This window comes from Leuciscus leuciscus (genome assembly GCF_965113295.1).
Source record: "Leuciscus leuciscus genome assembly, chromosome: 4".
Classification (NCBI taxonomy): Eukaryota; Metazoa; Chordata; class Actinopteri; order Cypriniformes; family Leuciscidae; genus Leuciscus; species Leuciscus leuciscus.
The window spans coordinates 51,951,044-51,969,591 of NC_138728.1; the positions used below are offsets into that span (position 1 = coordinate 51,951,044).

Sequence of the window (18,548 nt, forward strand, 5' to 3'; positions counted from 1 at the left end):
ATGCACTTACAAACTCCGCTGTTCTGCTCTAGCCAGAGAACACTCCCGTTGCAGGAACACTTTAGGCCAAGAGGAAGCAAATATATGCATATATATGCGTAGGTGGATGTGATCGGGGATTTTGGCTGTGTAACATTTAAAGCCACTTAAATTAACGAAATGACTCAAATAAAGATTCGTTCATTTTTATGAACGAGATCGAACAAGAGAGTCAGTAAAATTATCCGAACTTCCCATCACTCAGTCATGAGTCATGACTCGTGAGAACAGGGGGCGGGGCGGCGCAGGGTGGCGCGGGGCGGCGCAGCGGCAGCTCAGCAAATCATATAGCCTATTTTGTGAATTGTTCATTCCCGATTGGCACACATTTTGCCGCCCTTACTAAAGTGCCGCTCTAGGCAATTGCCTAGTTCGCCTATATGGACGCGCCGGCCCTGTCTGTGGGTCTGCCATTAATGAAGTGGAAATAGGAAATGTATGGAAATTTTGACAGTTTCTTTAGGTTTAAGACTAGGTTTAAGCTGATGAGCTTCATCACCATTCGGAGGTGTGTGCAGATCATAGATGAAGACGCAGTAATGAACACTGGACCTGAGTCTGCGCAGTAGTGAACTCTAGAACTGAGTCTGGACCTGAGTCTGCGCAGTAGTAAACGCTGGACCTGAGTCTGCGCAGTAGTTAACTCTGGACCTGAGTCTGCGCAGCAGTGAACGCTGAACCTGAGTCTGCGCAGTAGTGAACTCTGGAACTGAGTCTGGACCTGAGTCTGCGCAGTAGTGAACGCTGGACCTGAGTCTGCGCAGTAGTGAACACTGGACCTGAGTCTGCGCAGTAGTGAACGCGGGACCCGAGTCTGCGCAGTTGTGAACACTGGACATGAGTCTGCGCAGTAGTGAACGCTGGACCTGAGTCTGCGCAGTAGTGAATGCTGGACCCGAGTCTGCGCAGTAGTGAACGCTGGACCCGAGTCTGCGCAGTAGTGAACTCTGGAACTGAGTCTGGACCTGAGTCTGCGCAGTAGTGAACGCTGGACCTGAGTCTGCGCAGTAGTGAACACTGGACCTGAGTCTGCGCAGTAGTGAACACTGGACCTGAGTCTGCGCAGTAGTGAACGTGGGACCCGAGTCTGCGCAGTTGTGAACACTGGACATGAGTCTGCGCAGTAGTGAACGCTGGACTTGAGTCTACACAGTAGTGAACGCTGGACCTGAGTCTGCGCAGTAGTGAACACTGGACCAGAGTCTGCGCAGTAGTGAACGCTGGACCAGAGTCTGCGCAGTAGTGAACACTGGAGCCGAGTCTGCGCAGTAGTGAACGCTGGAACTGAATCTGCACAGTAGTGAGCGTGAAGTGGAGCTGTGGTATCAAGGCCTTCGGCCACACTTCCGCAAAATCGGTTATTACAGTTTACTGCAGAACAACTTATGTAGGCTTGAAATAAACAGTTATAGAAATGTAGAAATGAAAGCTCCAATCTTCTCCCGGAAAAAAGCCTGTTGGTGCTTAAGTGACAACAGAGAAGCTGTCAATCTCAGCCGTCAATCATGACATCACATTCCCCTTTTTTTAAAGCAATATAATTAGTTATGCAAAAAGCTTTCAGAATCTGTAATTATTTCAGCATCTAGGAGCTCCCTGAGGTGTTGCTTAATGGTTTATGTTTCACTTGGATGTACTGACCTTGGCCATTCCTTAGGCGTTTCATCCTGTAGTCTAATGTGGTGCTTCACCACAGTAGTGTGATCATATCACCTGTATCCTCATTGTCCGATGAGGACGAGTCGTTAGTTAGAATGTCTGTCATCATGGTGAATGGAAGTAGGTTATTTGTTACCTTATCTGTACTGATCCAGTTCAGAGCATTCCTTAATCAGCAGAACTTTAGCTTGTTCAGGAGATCCATTCAATTTGATGAACACCCTGCAATTGGATGTCCATGTTGCCTGGATTTAGTTTTCTTTGCGAAATTGCCGTGCTTGTCTGGCGATGTCAGAGTTTTTCTTTGTCAAATGTTCGTTGATGTACACATTTGTCCCTTTCAGGTTTCTCCCTTGCTTGAGTAGTGCGGTTTGTTTTTCTTTTTTTTTTCTTTTTTTTTTTCTAGTTGCGAATCTCAGTATTATACTTGGTTTAAGTTGTTTGTCCTTGCGAGGCAGCGGGTGGCAGGCCTCAATGTCCTTACTGTCCAAGACAATCCCTTTGCTGTTCATGAACCGTACCACTTGTTGCTCCACAGACTCCAAGTCTTGGTCAGTTGGCTCACCTCCGCCTGATGCCACTGCTCTGGCATAGGAGCGCGGCTTGACATCCAGGCCCGACATGATGAGGTCATTCATTCGGGTGTATTGCTCCAAATCCGCCAATCGGCTCGTGTGGAAAAACCTCTCACCTTGGGCAATCCATTGCCTGTCACATCCCGAGATGTAAGAAGCCAAGGTCAAGAACACCACGGCAAAGGAACGTAAGATGCGAAGGTTGCACGGCAACCTTCACTACGGAGAGAGAGTATACACGAGCTACACGTCCACCCTGATATTCGCAATAGGAAAAGGATCGAAGAGAGCAAAAAAAGGGAGGGTCCTGCTGGACAGCAGGCGGGTGTAGAGGCAGGAGCTTTAACTGCCCAGGTAACCTCGGCAGATGAGGCCCTGGATGGGGTCGCAAGGAACAATGGAGTACCGTTCGAGCCCGTTGCGAGTTCATCGATCCCTCTAAACAGGCCCAACTTGCCAGAGGGTGGTCTCCGGGGTCTTCTCCGAGAGATGGCCCACAAAATGGTGAGCGAGGTAGAGGGCGATGGCACGGCTGACATCCAAGTCCTTGCTGCCTGGTTGGAGGACGACGACCCACTACCTGAGTTGGTTGAGGCGGCAACGCAAAGGATGCTCCAGGGATGCGTCCCTGGGGTGAGAGGTAACCCCACACGAAGGATTCGAAGGGCGATAACAGCACCGAGGTATGGCAGGTGGCGCAGACAAAAACTACTCGCCAAACGTTGCGCATACCACACCTGCCAATTCCTATTTAAGAGTGACCGGGCCCGCCTTGCTAAGACAATATTGGACGGTGAAACGGTAGGGCGTTGTCCAATTCCTCGATGAACGATTTACAGCACGTTCCAGGCCAAGTGGGAGACCCCTACTCCCTTTGGCGGGCTAGGTCGATTTGGTGCAGAGGTGAGTGCTGACAACACTCATCTTGTGGGGTAAATCTCTCAAGGCGAGATCCAAAAAGGCCTCCGAAAGGTATCGAACGCATCCGCGCCAGGCCCAGATGGCATTGGGAAACAGGATATTCTCAATTGGGATCCTAGGTGCGAGACCCTCACACGTCTGTTCAACGTGTGGTGGTTCACAGGTGTCATACCCACAAGTCTGAAGAAAAGTCGTACGGTGCTAATTCCCAAGACATCTGACCCAGGAGCGATGATGGAGGTCGGTAGCTGGAGGCCGATCACCATCGGGTCGATGATCTTAAGGCTCTTCACTAGGGTGGTTAACAAAAGAATGCAGGAAACGTGTCCGATCCACCTTAGACAAAGGGGGTTCCGTCCCAGCCCCGGGTGTGTGGAGAACATCTAGGTTCTGCAAGGCCTCATCCGCCACTGCAAAGAAGAGCGCAGCCCACTTGCAGTAGTATTTGTCGATTTTGCACAGGCTTTTGACACCGTCTCCCATGAGCACATCCTGTCGGCTCTTGGTCAGATGAACGTGGATCCCCATGTAGTAGGTCTTATCCAGCAGATCTACGAGAACAATACGACCCATGTTGAGGTCGGTCAGGGTGGGTGGCAATATAGATGTGAGGGTTGGTGTCAAGCAGGGTGACCCCATGTCTCCCCTGCTTTTCAACCTGGCCATGGACCCTCTTATCCATGGTCTCGAACGCTACGGCAAAGGGTATAAGGTCGCAGGTCATTCAGTCACGACCCTCGCTTTCGCTGATGACCTTGTGCTGATAGGAGGATCTTGGAGTGATATGGCCCACAACTTGCTTATTTTGGATGAGTTTTGTCAGAACACCTGCCTACGCGTCAATCCGAGGAAGTGTCATAGCCTGATAAGCCTGACCTGGAGGTTGTTCTTGACAAGTGGTGCCAGAAAATCGGAAAGGATGGTCGGAAAGGGTGGTCCTCCAAAATCAGTATGCCATCCCACGGCTGTTCTACCAAGCCGACCTCTGTGAGGTCGGTGACCTTATACTCCGACACCTGGACAATCAGGAGATCTGTGAAGAAGTAGCTGCATCTTCCACAGTCTACCTGTGGCGGGCTACTTTACGCAAGGAACCGGGATGGCGGCCTGGGGATCTGCAAGCTCACTCGACAAATCCCAACCGTTCAAGCGAGGAGACTGTATAGTCTCGCTCACTCCTCGGACCTGTTGGTATGGACAATGATGGATAGCTCTCGCGTGAGAACCAAGTTCAAAGGGGTGTGGCTGAGAGCCGGTGGAAAGTTGGACTGCCTCCCGTCCCTGGGTGGGGAGGGTTTTGAACGAAGGGGGAGACCCTCGAGGGGGAACTGAGGCGCCTTGACCTGGTGCTCATCCGTGATTCTAAGGCCTTAGCCATTGACTTAACGGTGCGTTATGAGTATGCTCCTGATTCTCTGTCCATCGCTGCACAGGAGAAACTCAATTACTACGGCCCCCACGGCGAGGCGATCACGCGAGAGCTGGGGGTTGATGAGGTGGAGGTCTTCGGGTTCCCTATAGGAGCCAGAGGCTTGTGGCATAACGGAAACTACAGGATATTGACGGAAATTGGTCTCAACAGGGCGAGAGTTAAGTCTATCAGTAGGCTGATGAGTCGGAGGACCCTCCTCTACTTGTTAGACATGCTGTGGACTTTTCAATTGTCCTTGAGAGACTGAGTTACAAGACAAGTGGTAGCACGGATTGAAGACAATTGAATGTAAGGGATGACAAGACTAGAAAGATCAATTGAGGTGGTGATGGGCTAGGCCAGAAGGATCAACTTGGAGGCAGTTGAAGAAAGATGCGGACCAGGTCGGAAAGATCAGTTGAGAGATGGTATGGAAGGGCGAGGGCGTGAAAGATCAGTGGTCATTTAACTCGTGGGTAAGAAGGTGGGTATTGGCATTCCATCTTTGTTACCAGTCGAATGATGGTGCGGACAAGGCTGGATCGAAGCATTACCACTACTCTTATGCCATCATTCTGAGAATGTTTTAGAAGGTTGGATTTTATAAACAGTGTGTTAGTATGGTCCCTGAACTCAATGTTGTGCACTATCCTAATAGCTTTTTTTTGTAGTTTAAAAACAGTCTCTAGATGGCTACTGTAGGTATTTCCCCCAAATCTCCGTGCAGTAACTGAGGTAAGGAAGTATGAGCGAATAGTACAAGATAAGGAGAGCTTGTTGGTCCAATAGATATCTACACTTGCCCATAATAGCAATATTTTTTGCTAATTTAGTACATATGCTGTTTATTTGTGGTCTCCAGCTAATATTGTGTCTAAGAATCACTCCTAGGAATTTATACTCTTTTACTCTTTCTATTTCAACTTTGTTAATTTTGATTTGAAACTGTACATCCTCCTTACGTTTACCAAATAACATCACTTTTGTTTTCATTATATTTAATGATAATTTGTTTTGATTGAACCATTGTTTTGTACATCCTCCTTACGTTTACCAAATAACATCACTTTTGTTTTCATTATATTTAATGATAATTTGTTTTGATTGAACCATTGTTTAAGTTTCTCTAACTCCGCTGTGATCTCATTCACAAGTAGCTGAAGATTTTTGCCTGAGTATAAGATTGTGGTGTCGTCGGCAAATAATCTAAATTTAAGTTTAGACGATACATAGCACAGAGCATTAATGTACAAAAGGAACAGTATTGGTCCCAATACCGAACCTTGAGGGACTTCACAAGTGATGCTCCTCCATCTTGACCTTTGCTCACCTACCTGTACAAATTGCTGTCTATCAGTTAAGTAAGACTTCACCCAGTTATATGCAAGACCCCTTATCCCATTTTGTTGTAGTTTCTGTAAAAGCATTTCATGGTCTATAGTATCGAACGCTTTTTGGAGATCAATGAATATACTTTGCTGTCAATTTTGTCACTTATATATTCTGTTAGATCAATCAATGCATGAGCAGTTGACCTATTTTTTCTAAAATCGTATTGACTATCGTGAAGTAAGCTATGGCTACTAATAAAGCCATTCAGGCGTGCAACAAAAAGTTTTTCCAATATTTTTGATAATTGAGAAAGTATAGATATAGGTCGATAGTTTGTGAACTGATGACTATCCCCGTTTTTATAAATTGGAATGACCTTTGCGATTTTCATGAGCTGAGGAACTGTTGTTGCAGATATAGGTTAGAGGTGTTGCTATATTACATATTACTTTCTTAATTATGTGCTTAATTATCGAGGTCGTTCCAATCTGTGGACTTTTTATTTGTACAATTATTGACTATTTTGATGATTTCATTCTCATTTGTTGCAGTCAGAGACAGTGAGTGTACAGTTTTATTTGTGTAGCCAGCGTAATTATGATCTGTGGTGGCAATCTTTGATGCCAGTTGTGGGCCGATGTTAACAAAAAAATCATTAAATGCGTTAACAATTTTATCCATATTTGTTACTTTTTGGTCATCTTTAATCATGTAATCAGGAAACGTGGCATATTTATGATCCTTATTAATTACATTATTCAATACTCCCCAGAGACCTTTCATATAATTTTTATTTCTCTCAATCAAATTTCTGTAGTATAGTTTCTTACAGGTTTTTATAATACTTATTAATTTATTTTTGTACTTTTTATATTTTACTTCCGATTCTTTCGTCCTTTTCCGTCTAAAAGTTTTATATAAGGTTGTTTTTTTTTTTGCACGCATTTAATCCCTTTGTCATCCATGGACTTGTTTTATTCATCTGCGTATATGTATACGTTTTTACAGGGCAGTGTTGATCATATAAGTTATTAAATGTATTAACAAAACTATAATATGCTTTGTTTACATCATTTTCTCCAAGAACATCATCCCAATTTTGTTTGGACAGGCTTTGGTTAAGAGTATTTATTGACTGTTCAGATCTTAGTCTAATTTTCTTTGTTTTACTTATCTTTTTCGTATTTATTCTTTTTTCATAGGATATAAAAATTGGTAAGTGATCGCTGGCAGGGGCCACTTGTGCTTTTAGGGGGCACACCTTTAACATTCATCTTAACCTATTTTCAGTATTATTTCAAGTCATTTTTCACCATGTCATGCATGACTGCAATCTCTAGAAAAAGCTAATAAATAATATTAGCTAAGCTAATAAAACAATTTCAATTCAAATGAATGTTTCATTATGTTTAATTGTAGTGTGATATAATGATCAATAATAACACATTTTTAGCATCTAAGCACATCTAGGCACTTTTTTACACCTGGGGTGGGCGATATGGCAATAATATCACAATTTTTGTTTTGTTTTTCAGAAAAAATCACGATTTTATCATGATTCTTTTTCATGTTGGTTTTACTATTTTGCATGTGACTGAGCATTACAGCCAAACTAATTTCCCTATTTTAAAAACAAAGCCTTATAACAAAATATAGGTAACAAAATATAAAATAAAAAAGAATGGCAGACATTTAGGTCAAAGTGGCGAAGCTAAAATCTTTGTCACTATTTTCTTTGTTATTAAAAATTAAGAACAGAGATACATATTACACATACACAACTTAATATACAAATGAAATAAACAGTGCTTTATTTTTTCAGCTATAGGTGTATTTAACAGTAGAATTGAAGAAAGTAATTAAATGAACACATATGAAAATAAAACACAACAGACTTAAAGTTCTCAGTCAAGAGCAGTGAATGATTTCCTCTGTGTGTTTTGTTGTTTTATTAACATTAACGGCATAGTTCTCCCCCCAAAAAGTCATAGTTTACTCTCTTAAGTTGTTTTAAACCTGAATAAGTTTCTTTCTTCTGTTGAAAATAAACGTTATTTGAAAGAATGTCAGTAACCAAACAGTTGATGTACCCCTGTGACTTCCATAGTATATTTTTTTCCTACTATGTATGTCAATGGGGACCAGCAACTGTTTGGTTTTGGGTGAACTATCTCTTTAAGGACAAGCGGCAGCATGTTTATTATTAGGGCTACTGTCTCTGTAAGAACTGCACGCGACGCGTCTAATATACACGCATATATATGACAAGCAGATTTTAATTAATTTTCTCTGTTTGCTTTCACTTTAGACATAACCAACTTTGTTTATGTAAACATTGTCTGTATTTGACAGTATTAGCGCAATATTAGACTCACAAGATAACTTAGTCCAGTAACAGGCTTTTAGTGCATGTGCGAATAAATGATGCAAATAATGAACTTTTGTGAACTGCAGTGTCCCGTTCCTCTGCGTTAACATTTGATGTGAATATACGTCGTGCTGCAGTGTAGACTATAGATGAAGGCGCCGCAACTGATAAAATGCGCAGTTGTAAGACTTTCCCTCTCTGCCGTGCGTGCGCGCGCTATCGGTTGGTTTGGACGACAGTCTCGCATGCGTGCTCGCTCTAGGTTCTGGGAGATTTTTAACTAATTTGCGCCATAACTAGTGGTCCATCCAGTAGTTAAGAGCCTGAATTGTTTATAGTAATTCTGAAATTTAGTGCACATGAGTGAAAAAAAAATAGAGCACAGAAGAATGTCTATTTTTGCGTGAGATTTCTTTGTTGAGCGTGAGAGCGTGAGATTGAGGCTGAATGCGTGACTGTCACGCGAGATGCGTGAGAGTTGGCAACCCTGTGGATGTTGCCTGGATTTTGTTTTCTTTGTGAAATTGCCGTGCTTGTCTGGCGATGTCAGAGTTTTTCTTTGTCAAATGTTCGTTGATGTACACATTTGTCCCTTTCAGGTTTCTCCCTTGCTTGAGTAGTGCAATTTTTATTTTTATTTTTTTCTAGTTGCGATGTCCTAACTGTCCAAGACAATCCCTTTGCTGTTCATGAACCGTACCACTTTCAGATTCAGATTTAGATATTAGTCCCCAAGGGGGCAATTCAGTTCTCCAGCCAACCCATCCAATAAGGGTTAAAGTTAAGTTAAAATTATTAGCACACAATAAATATAAGAATTGTAAAGTTCAAAATGTATACAAAACAATCACACACACACACACACACACACACACACACACACACACACACACACACACACACACACAGCACAACACACACATTCACCTGCCCGTGACAGAACAAAGCAGTGGAATACAAGAGCCATTTTGTGTAGTTATGAGTTATCATTTAGAAATCTTATAGCAGAGGGAATGATGAGTTTGCATAGCGATTCGTTTTCCGTATTGGCACATAATACCGCCGACCTGACTGCATGAGAACAAATCCATTCCTGAGCACATGATCTGGTTAGCACAGTATTTTATCTGCTTTTGGGACCACTCTTTTTTTCCAGAGAGAACAGAGATCATTTAATTGGGTACCAGTGATTTTTGAGCATACTTTAACAATGTCGCTCAAACTCTTTTTATCTTTCACAGCTAGACCATTAAACCAACCCAAGAAAGAAAAAGTTAATAGACTCTCAATGAATGCCTGATAGAATGTACATAAAATTCTTTTACAAACCCCAAAGGAGTTCAGCTTCCTCAGTAGGTATATTCTTTGGTTTGCTCGCTTAATAATGCTATCAGTGTTCTCTCTGAATTTCAATTGTGAATCAAATACTGTGCCCAAATACTTGTATGTTTGTACCACCTGAACACCTTCATTGTGTATTACACTCGGTTTTGGTTCGTCACTGACCTTCCTAAAATCTATAATCAGTTCTTTAGTTTTTGACACATTTAAGTCAAGGAAGCTGTCATCGCACCATCTAGCAAACTCCTCAAGGGCACTGCTATGATCAGGTTGGTTGCCCTGTAGAAGGGACAACAGGGCTGTGTCATCTGAAAATTTCACTAAGTGGCTGTTCTCCCAAGATGACCTGCAGTTGTCAGTGTATAATATAATATAATATATTATATTACTTGTTGCTCCACAGACTCCAAGTCTTGCAGGGTTTCTGCAGGGTTTAATCAGTCAAATTTAAGACTTTTTAAGACCTTTTTATGACCATTATGATTTGAATTTATGACCTACACGAATTACGATAAATAATTTCAGTCATTAAAATTCCTTTCAAAAGTCTTTTTTTATTATTGACTTTCATTGAAAGTAACAAGTTTTATTTTTTAAAGAGTAATTCTAGTATTTCTTACTTAAGATTAAGAAACTGAAGCCTTCGCCTTCTTTTTCTTGAGTATCAAGAACACAGGAACACTTAACAATTGTAACATTGTAAAGTAACATTGTAAATTAACAATTATTTTATGGCATTACTTTCCAAAATAACAAATCAGTCAGTCAGTGTCTGTCTACATTTTTCTCAGTTCGTCTCCTTTAATGATGATCTCCTCCTCAACCTTTTTCAGCTCAGCCAATTTCTCCTTGCTTGCCCGCCTGAGGGCGTTTGATTTTGAAAGGAGCTGGGCCATCTTTGAACCCGATTTGCCCTCTGCTTCCTCTGCCAGCATGTCAGCCTCTCTGGCGAGACAGGTGGAAACCTCTTGAACAGTGGTTTTCTTTCTCTTAAGGTCGGTCAAATACTCCTCTGCCAGCTTTCTTTTCTGTGTCCCTGCTTCACTCTCCTTCCTTGCACGCTGCTGATCAAGGAAAATGCGGTACCTCGACCTGGCTGCACCCACCGATACCAGCAGTTCTTTTGTGAGGGGAACTTTGGTCACCCCACCGTGCAAATCTACATAATCACACACAAGTCTATGTGCAATCATTGTCTCTTCCTGCATATTGTCAGTCTCAACCTCCTTGTTCACAGAGAACCCCCTTTCAACTGAAGCTTGTCCATGAGAAAGGAGGAGCAGCTTCTGGCAAAATGCCCAAGCCACTGGATAGGCACGGCTTAAACAGCCGCACAAGAAGGTGTCCAGCCGTTTTAGCATTGGCTGGAAGGAGAGAAACTCTTCATTCCTACACTCAAGAGTCAGGAGAGCCTCAAACTGTTGTAGAATGACATCCCCTAAAATAAAAAAAATAAAAAAAAACATGTTACAAAGGGAATTAGTTAGAATTATATTGATATATTGATCCACTTTAGCCTCTATAAAGACTACAATAACATTTGGTTATGATGGTTTAAATTCAGTTTTTTTCCTAAGATTTCAGAGGACATAGAAACTCCACTAAACTCAGATAAATACAAATTTAAACTCATGACCAGAAAATGTGTTAATCTGCAACACCTGCATGTTCACTCATCCAGTCAGTTTGTATCCTGTTGTCAGGATACCTTTCATTTTGAGACTATAAGCTACCTTCTAATTTTTACATTTATTTTCTCAAATGTGTTAACACTAATTAGATTTATGTGCTTCCTAAAAACACTTAGGTGATGCACCTAAACTTTATATTGTAAGTAAGGAAAACCCTATGTAAAATAATCCTAAATCATGAGCTACTGCACACAGAACAGGTGCAGGACCATTACAAGAGGAAATGACAAAAGCTAGAGATCCACCTAAAAAATACCCCTGATGGTAAAAGAGAAAAGGTTTATAAATGTAGCAAATGTCTGCAAGATGGCACAGTTAAGTATAATGCTGTAAACACAGTCTAATAAACACTTATATAATTAGTATAATTCAGCGTGGTACTCTAACTTTGGTCAAAGCCCCTTCCAGAACTACTCCTACCAACAGATACACCTCCTGCCAGCTGCTTGGCCTGTAGAAAGGTCTGCACCAGACATTTCATTTGTTCCTTGCACCTGTCTGGGTCTCTGAACATGTTAGAGGGGTCCAGACAGGCCATCTGCCTAACAGTGGCGTATTTGAGTGGGCTCTTCTCCTGCACTTTTCTGACTATATTAGTCAGCCCCTGCATGCAGTCCCTTCTAAATTCAAGGACTCTGAGATCTGATATTTTAGTGTCCTGAAGAGGGATGTACAATAAAAACACAAGTAAGTAGAATGTACAACATAATGATTCCTGCTTCTTGTATCCTGACCAAAATTTCTAAAATTACTTCAACTACAACTTCAAAATTGACCATAATACCTTCAGGGCTTTATCTGCACCTAGGCCAATGTCAATTTTCTGTGGGAGGAGCAAGTTCTTCTTCTCACTCAAGTCCAGCTTGGTGAGCTGTAGTTTTGTAATGTCCTGCAGGACTCCTCGCTTCACAAACCGCCTCAGTATACTCTGTCAGAAGAAAAATCCAGATGAAAAATGTAAGTGCCCTACATCCATATTTTTCATGCAGTAATGTCACAGTTTTAACAAGGTTAAAATTAACAAAGGTTGAAGAATTTCATCCATTAAAGACAGTGTACATAATACATCATACTCATACATAATTATAGTAGCTGAGGAGCCAGACAAGCACAAAAGTTATTTTTAAATTACCTTGATCAACTCAGCCAAGTCTTTGGCAAGGAATGGCATTACTGGCTCATCCGTCTGGTACCTCTTCAGGAAGGGGTCAAAGGTACGGGCGATGGTCGCAAAAAAATGCAACTTTGCCAAGATCAGGGGATCCTTTAGAGCGGCCTCTATTGTATCATACGAGCCTGTACCAGGGTTTGGCAGCTCCTTTCTTTTCACCGCATCCACATACAGCTGAAGTGAAGGCCAGACCTCCAGAGCTCTCTCTACCACAGGCAGGTTCTCCAACCATCGATGGCCACAGAATGATAGCGGGAACACTGATGACTTTGTGACTGTCATGTAGTCTTCCCTCCTCGCTGGAACATTGTTAAAGAGTGTGTGCATTGCTCTTAACAGCTTTTCCACCTGCCACATGGAGAAACCTGCCTTGAAAGCATTGTGCAGAGTATGTAGCCCACAGCTCCCCACGGACACCAGCTGAGCACCCCCATACATTTCATTTAAGTCGGATTGGAGAAGCTCAAAGAACTTTAAATTTACATTGGGCCCATCCATCGATACAGAGACCAGCCTGCTGAGATTCAGCTGCTGCACACACTCCTTAAGGGAAAACAATAAAAAGATGAGGATAAATAAATAAATATACCACTTAATTGATAACACACACATGCACATACACACACACACACTTTTGCACTTTTCAAGTTCAAGCAAGTATATTGTTTGACTAGGCCTACATGTCTGTTTCTATTCAAGGTATCCATGTGGACTGTTTCTGAAAATACAACCACGCCATGCAATTGATGAAACAAATTAAAAGAGATTATATATAGTTATATTGTATATAGTTCTTTTTCTATTCTCTCAAAAAAGTATGGCTAGAGTGGTGCAGAGTAGAGACCATTAACATACAGTACCAGTCAAAAGTTTGGAAACATTACTATTTTTAATGTTTTTGAAAGAAGTCTCTTATGCTCATCAAGCCTGCAGTTAAAAAACAAAACAAAACAAAAAAACAGTAATATTATTACAATTTAAAACAATGGTTCTCTTTTTTAATATATTTTAAAATGCAATTTATTTTTGTGATGCAAAGCTGAATTTTCATCAGCAAGTACTCCAGTCTAAGACACCAAAGACTGGAGTACTTGCTGATGAAAATTCAGCTTTGCATCACAAAAATAAATTGCATTTTAAAATATATTAAAAAAGAGAACCATTATTTTAAATTGTAATAATATTTCATAATATTACTGTTTTTTTTTTAACTGCAGGCTTGATGAGCATAAGAGACTTTCTGTATATTAATATATAAAGGTTTCCCTACTCTCCAAATTGGTTTGAATAAATGGATCAAACACAGGTTATAGGCTATTCATAGTCGTAGGTTTGAAGGTGAAATTATTTCAAATATTACATTCAGCATTAGAAATCACATGTTTTAAATATTAAACTTTAATTACTTACTTTAAAGTGCTTTAGCAAATCCTGGGCCGTGGAATGGCCAATGAAGTGTGATCCCAGGTACCGGGAATGCACCTTGTCGTCATTCCAGAACCGAACGTGTATGTCCAGCTGTTTCTTCTTGCTTGTGTGATTTAAGCTTTCATCAAACATGAGCACATAAGGCCCCGAGACCTTGGAAATTAGGTCTTTTTTAATATAATCTGCCAAGCCAAACCGGGTGATGTATGAGGTCTTATCTTTCCCGCACGTAAATGTTTTGGCTATGTCAGAGTCTGGGAACATTGTTCGGAAAAGTTCGGCAATGTCCTCGTTCCCGTTGTACGACTGGTGTTTGGTCACAGTATTCAACACCCACAGGACCTCCGCTTTCAGTGTGGAGGTTGATCCGAAACCACTGTGTGTGGCACTGGATGCGACAGAAACGGAATCCCGCGCTGTACTTGGACCGGGTAACGTTAGTGACGGAGCCGAACAAAACTGACGGATCGCCTGCACCCGCTGCAGGCCTTTTACAGCAACGATATGCTTTTCCGACTTTGCATGCGACTTCAAGGCTTTTATGCCTAAATTAGACAGCTCCAACGTCTTCTTACACAGAGTGCAATAGGCTTGATGCCGATTGTTAGCGACGGGCTTGAGCCAGCTTCTAAACTCACCGTCTTCGAGCCATAGATCGTTAAAGGTACATTTTCCCATTGTGATAGCCAGGATGATTTCAATTAAACTAAGCAGTGACTCAGTATGAAACAGTATGTTCGGAGTTCGCGCGGGTTTCTGTGAAAGTCCGACACTCCGACAAGTGCTGCCGCATGGACCTTGTAGTTCTGGAACGCTGTGATACCAGTGTGATACCACCCAGATTCCTCATACAGAACTACAACATGCGAAACCAATGAATGCTTTTGCCGCCGCAAACGCATTTTGACGGAAGAACAAATTAATGGACGAGCAAATCAATTTAAGACGTTGCTAAATGTTTTTTATGACCTTGTATGGAAAATCCGGACGTTTTTATGACTTTTTATGGCCTTAAATTCTTATTGTTAAATTTATGACTTTTTATGACTTTTTATGACCCCGCGGAAACCCTGTCTTGGTCAGTTGGCTCCCCTCCGCCTGACGCCACTGCTCTGGCATAGGAACGCGGCTTGACATTCAGGCCCGATATGATGAGGTCATTCATTCAGGTGTATTGCTCCAAATCCGCCAGTCGGTTTTCCAAGGTAATTATTTTTAATTCTTTCACTTCAAGCATCAATTCCATTATGGTAGTTTGTTGCGTTGAGATTTTCTGCATCTCAGCTGTCAAGGTGTTCGGAGATATTTTTATGTTTTCCAATTCCTCCTCCATTATTGCGCTATTGGTTTTCCTCGGCATATCTCCGCATCGGGGGTATTGTACTCGGGACGACAGCGTTGTTGTTGTTATTGTTGTTGTTATTACAGCCACCTATGTAGAAGGAACAGGAGTAGCGTGAAGATCAACAGATAGCAGCAGAGTAGTATGAGTTGTGTGAGTTGGTTGAGTGCCAGTGATGAGTTGGAAAGTTGTCAGTGTCCGTGTTATATCCACATTAGAAATCCACAGGGAAATGAAAATAATAATGTCCAAGCCAACGTCCAACATATGACAACTCATCAACAGCAAAGAACGCTAAAAAGTAATTGAGTTTATCAGAGATACACTACTTCCATTCTTCAGGAATTGGCGGAGTCAGCAAGATTGAATGCCAGTTTCCCACACGACACCTGAGTAGAACAAGTTAATAACTCTGTCTTCAAAGGCAGAACCTGAGCAGCTGCCATCTCTGCGATCACACACTTGGGATGAAGCGTAATATCATGGTCAGTTAAGTTCTTTAAAATGACAGGTGTCTAGATAGAAGCCCTGTATGGGACAGAAGCCCACCCCGCAAGGGAAAAGACTTAAAACAAGTAAGGCTTTTGAAATGCCCTTTATTCTCTCTTGACCAGGGACACAGATTTGTTCTGTTTGGCAGGGATAGTGATACAGGTGGTCAAAAAATTTGTTCCAATCAGCAGTGGGGCCTTACTATTGAAGTGACAATCTGGAACAAGTTCAAGTGATGAAAGTCTACAAGGTAGAAACTTTTAATGGGATGTGTTCAGTAAAGATATTACAGATTATAATTGGTTTTGAGTTGTTCACTTAAGCACATTGTGACTATACTTTTCTGACTTTAAGGAGTTCAGATGACATTTTATGAGTAATTAATGCTGAAAACCAACCAATTCAAAAAGGGTTCACATACTACTTCTTGCCACTGTATATGTTGAAACAAACAGTATCAACATCCTTTCACACCGTATATGTGTTTATTTTACTTGTCCTTTTCAAATAAAATTTCAGCAGTGGCACTGACTTGAAGTGCATCAGACTGCAGATCAATGAGTTCATCCTGATTAAATGTGAAGGCAGCAGAAACCATGAGCATGTCACTCTTCAATGTTCTGAAGTCCTGAAAATCATGCAGTAACTTTAACATGGACGAGTATGTGAGGGATAGGGTGATCAGATGTCCCCGTTTTCAGGGGAGAGTCCCAGTTTTTGGTGTTTATTCACCAACTGGAGCTGTTATCAGAAATGTCCCCATTTTACAGCACATTCAAAACAGCCCCACAAATATATTGCTATACTTTCAAATATTAAGTGGTTGAGGTAGACAGCCTTTAAATGTGGCTATGTAGAGGCGCTACTCTATGCTATTATTGCAAAGAAGTTAGTCAGGTGTGGCCACTGGAGTAAATATGCAGGTAAAGATAATAAAAAGCCTCAAGGAAAAGGAAGTACATTTAATTTATAAAGCACATTTCAACATAGCAGAGCTATCCAAAGTGCTGAACATAGCAAATGAATAAATTTAATAAAAGCACAGTAACGTGAAACCAAACAAAACAAACTGTGAAACAGGAATATGATAATATTAAAATGGCAGAGAACAGAATTACGTTTTCAATTTTGGCAACTGAGAAAGCTCTATCTGTCACAAACTGCTCCAAGTCACGAAGGTGGAGAATCCAAATGCAGATTTTATTAAGGGGTAATCCAAAGAACAGGCAAGGTCAAACACAGGCAGGCAGTCCATACAAACAAACAAACAAACACAGAAAACAGGCAGGGGTCAGAGGCAAAAGAGTAAACCAGGGAACAGGGCAAGAAATCCAAAACCAAGTGACATGAAAACCAGAAGAATGCTCAGAAATGCAGTGTGACACTAAAACAAGACTTTGCAGTGAGTGATGGGGTGAACCAGGCTTATATGGGGTGAACTAAACAAGAAGATGAGACACAGGTGAATGTGATAATGAGTGCTGATGAGTCCAGGCAGAGAATTATGGGAGATGTAGTTTGTGAGTGTAACATGATAGTCTGGTGTGGAGTGCCCTCTGGTGGCTCTCAAGGGCACTCCAGCTGGTGACCGTTACACTATCTCCCTTCGTTTTTAAACGGGAGCGGGGGATACACTCACCTAAAGGATTATTAGGAACACCATACTAATACTGTGTTTGACCCCCTTTCGCCTTCAGAACTGCCTTAATTCTACGTGGCATTGATTCAACAAGGTGCTGAAAGCATTCTTTAGAAATGTTGGCCCATATTGATAGGATAGCATCTTGCAGTTGATGGAGATTTGTGGGATGCACATCCAGGGCACGAAGCTCCCGTTCCACCACATCCCAAATATGCTCTGTTGGGTTGAGATCTGGTGACTGTGGGGGCCATTTTAGTACAGTGAACTCATTGTCATGTTCAAGAAACCAATTTGAAATGATTCGAGCTTTGTGACATGGTGCATTATCCTGCTGGAAGTAGCCATCAGAGGATGGGTACATGGTGGTCATAAAGGGATGGACATGGTCAGAAACAATGCTCAGGTAGGCCGTGGCATTTAAACGATGCCCAATTGGCACTAAGGGGCCTAAAGTGTGCCAAGAAAACATCCCCCACACCATTACACCACCACCACCAGCCTGCACAGTGGTAACAAGGCATGATGGATCCATGTTCTCATTCTGTTTACGCCAAATTCTGACTCTACCATCTGAATGTCTCAACAGAAATCGAGACTCATCAGACCAGGCAACATTTTTCCAGTCTTCAACTGTCCAATTTTGGTGAGCTCGTGCAAATTGTAGCCTCTTTTTCCTATTTGTAGTGGAGATGAGTGGTACCCGGTGGGGTCTTCTGCTGTTGTAGCCCATCCGCCTCAAGGTTGTGCGTGTTGTGGCTTCACAAATGCTTTGCTGCATACCTCGGTTGTAACGAGTGGTTATTTCAGTCAAAGTTGCTCTTCTTTCAGCTTGAATCAGTCGGCCCATTCTCCTCTGACCTCTAGCATCAACAAGGCATTTTTGCCCACAGGACTGCCGCATACTGGATGTTTTTCCCTTTTCACACCATTCTTTGTAAACCCTAGAAATGGTTGTGCGTGAAAATCCCAGTAACTGAGCAGATTGTGAAATGCTCAGACCGGCCCGTCTGGCACCAACAACCATGCCACGCTCAAAATTGCTTAAATCACCTTTCTTTCCCATTCTGACATTCAGTTTGGAGTTCAGGAGATTGTCTTGACCAGGACCACACCCCTAAATGCATTGAAGAAACTGC

General features: G+C 42.0%; 1 protein-coding gene and 1 long non-coding RNA gene across 2 annotated transcripts in view; one reads left to right on the forward strand and one right to left on the reverse strand.

Moving 5' to 3' along the window:
* LOC309497075 overlaps positions 1-18,548 on the forward strand; it is a 77,508-nt gene that overhangs the window by 46,344 nt on the left and 12,616 nt on the right. The gene's annotated exons all lie outside the window — the stretch shown is intronic.
* On the reverse strand, positions 10,069-14,614 carry LOC309496444 (uncharacterized protein; the record flags this gene model as incomplete). Its single annotated transcript, XM_082166435.1, has 5 exons — positions 10,069-11,084; positions 11,758-11,995; positions 12,122-12,265; positions 12,470-13,051; positions 13,919-14,614. The coding sequence occupies 5 exons, from the start codon at positions 14,612-14,614 to the stop codon at positions 10,423-10,425; spliced, it is 2,322 nt and encodes a 773-aa protein (XP_082022561.1). The 3' UTR covers positions 10,069-10,422.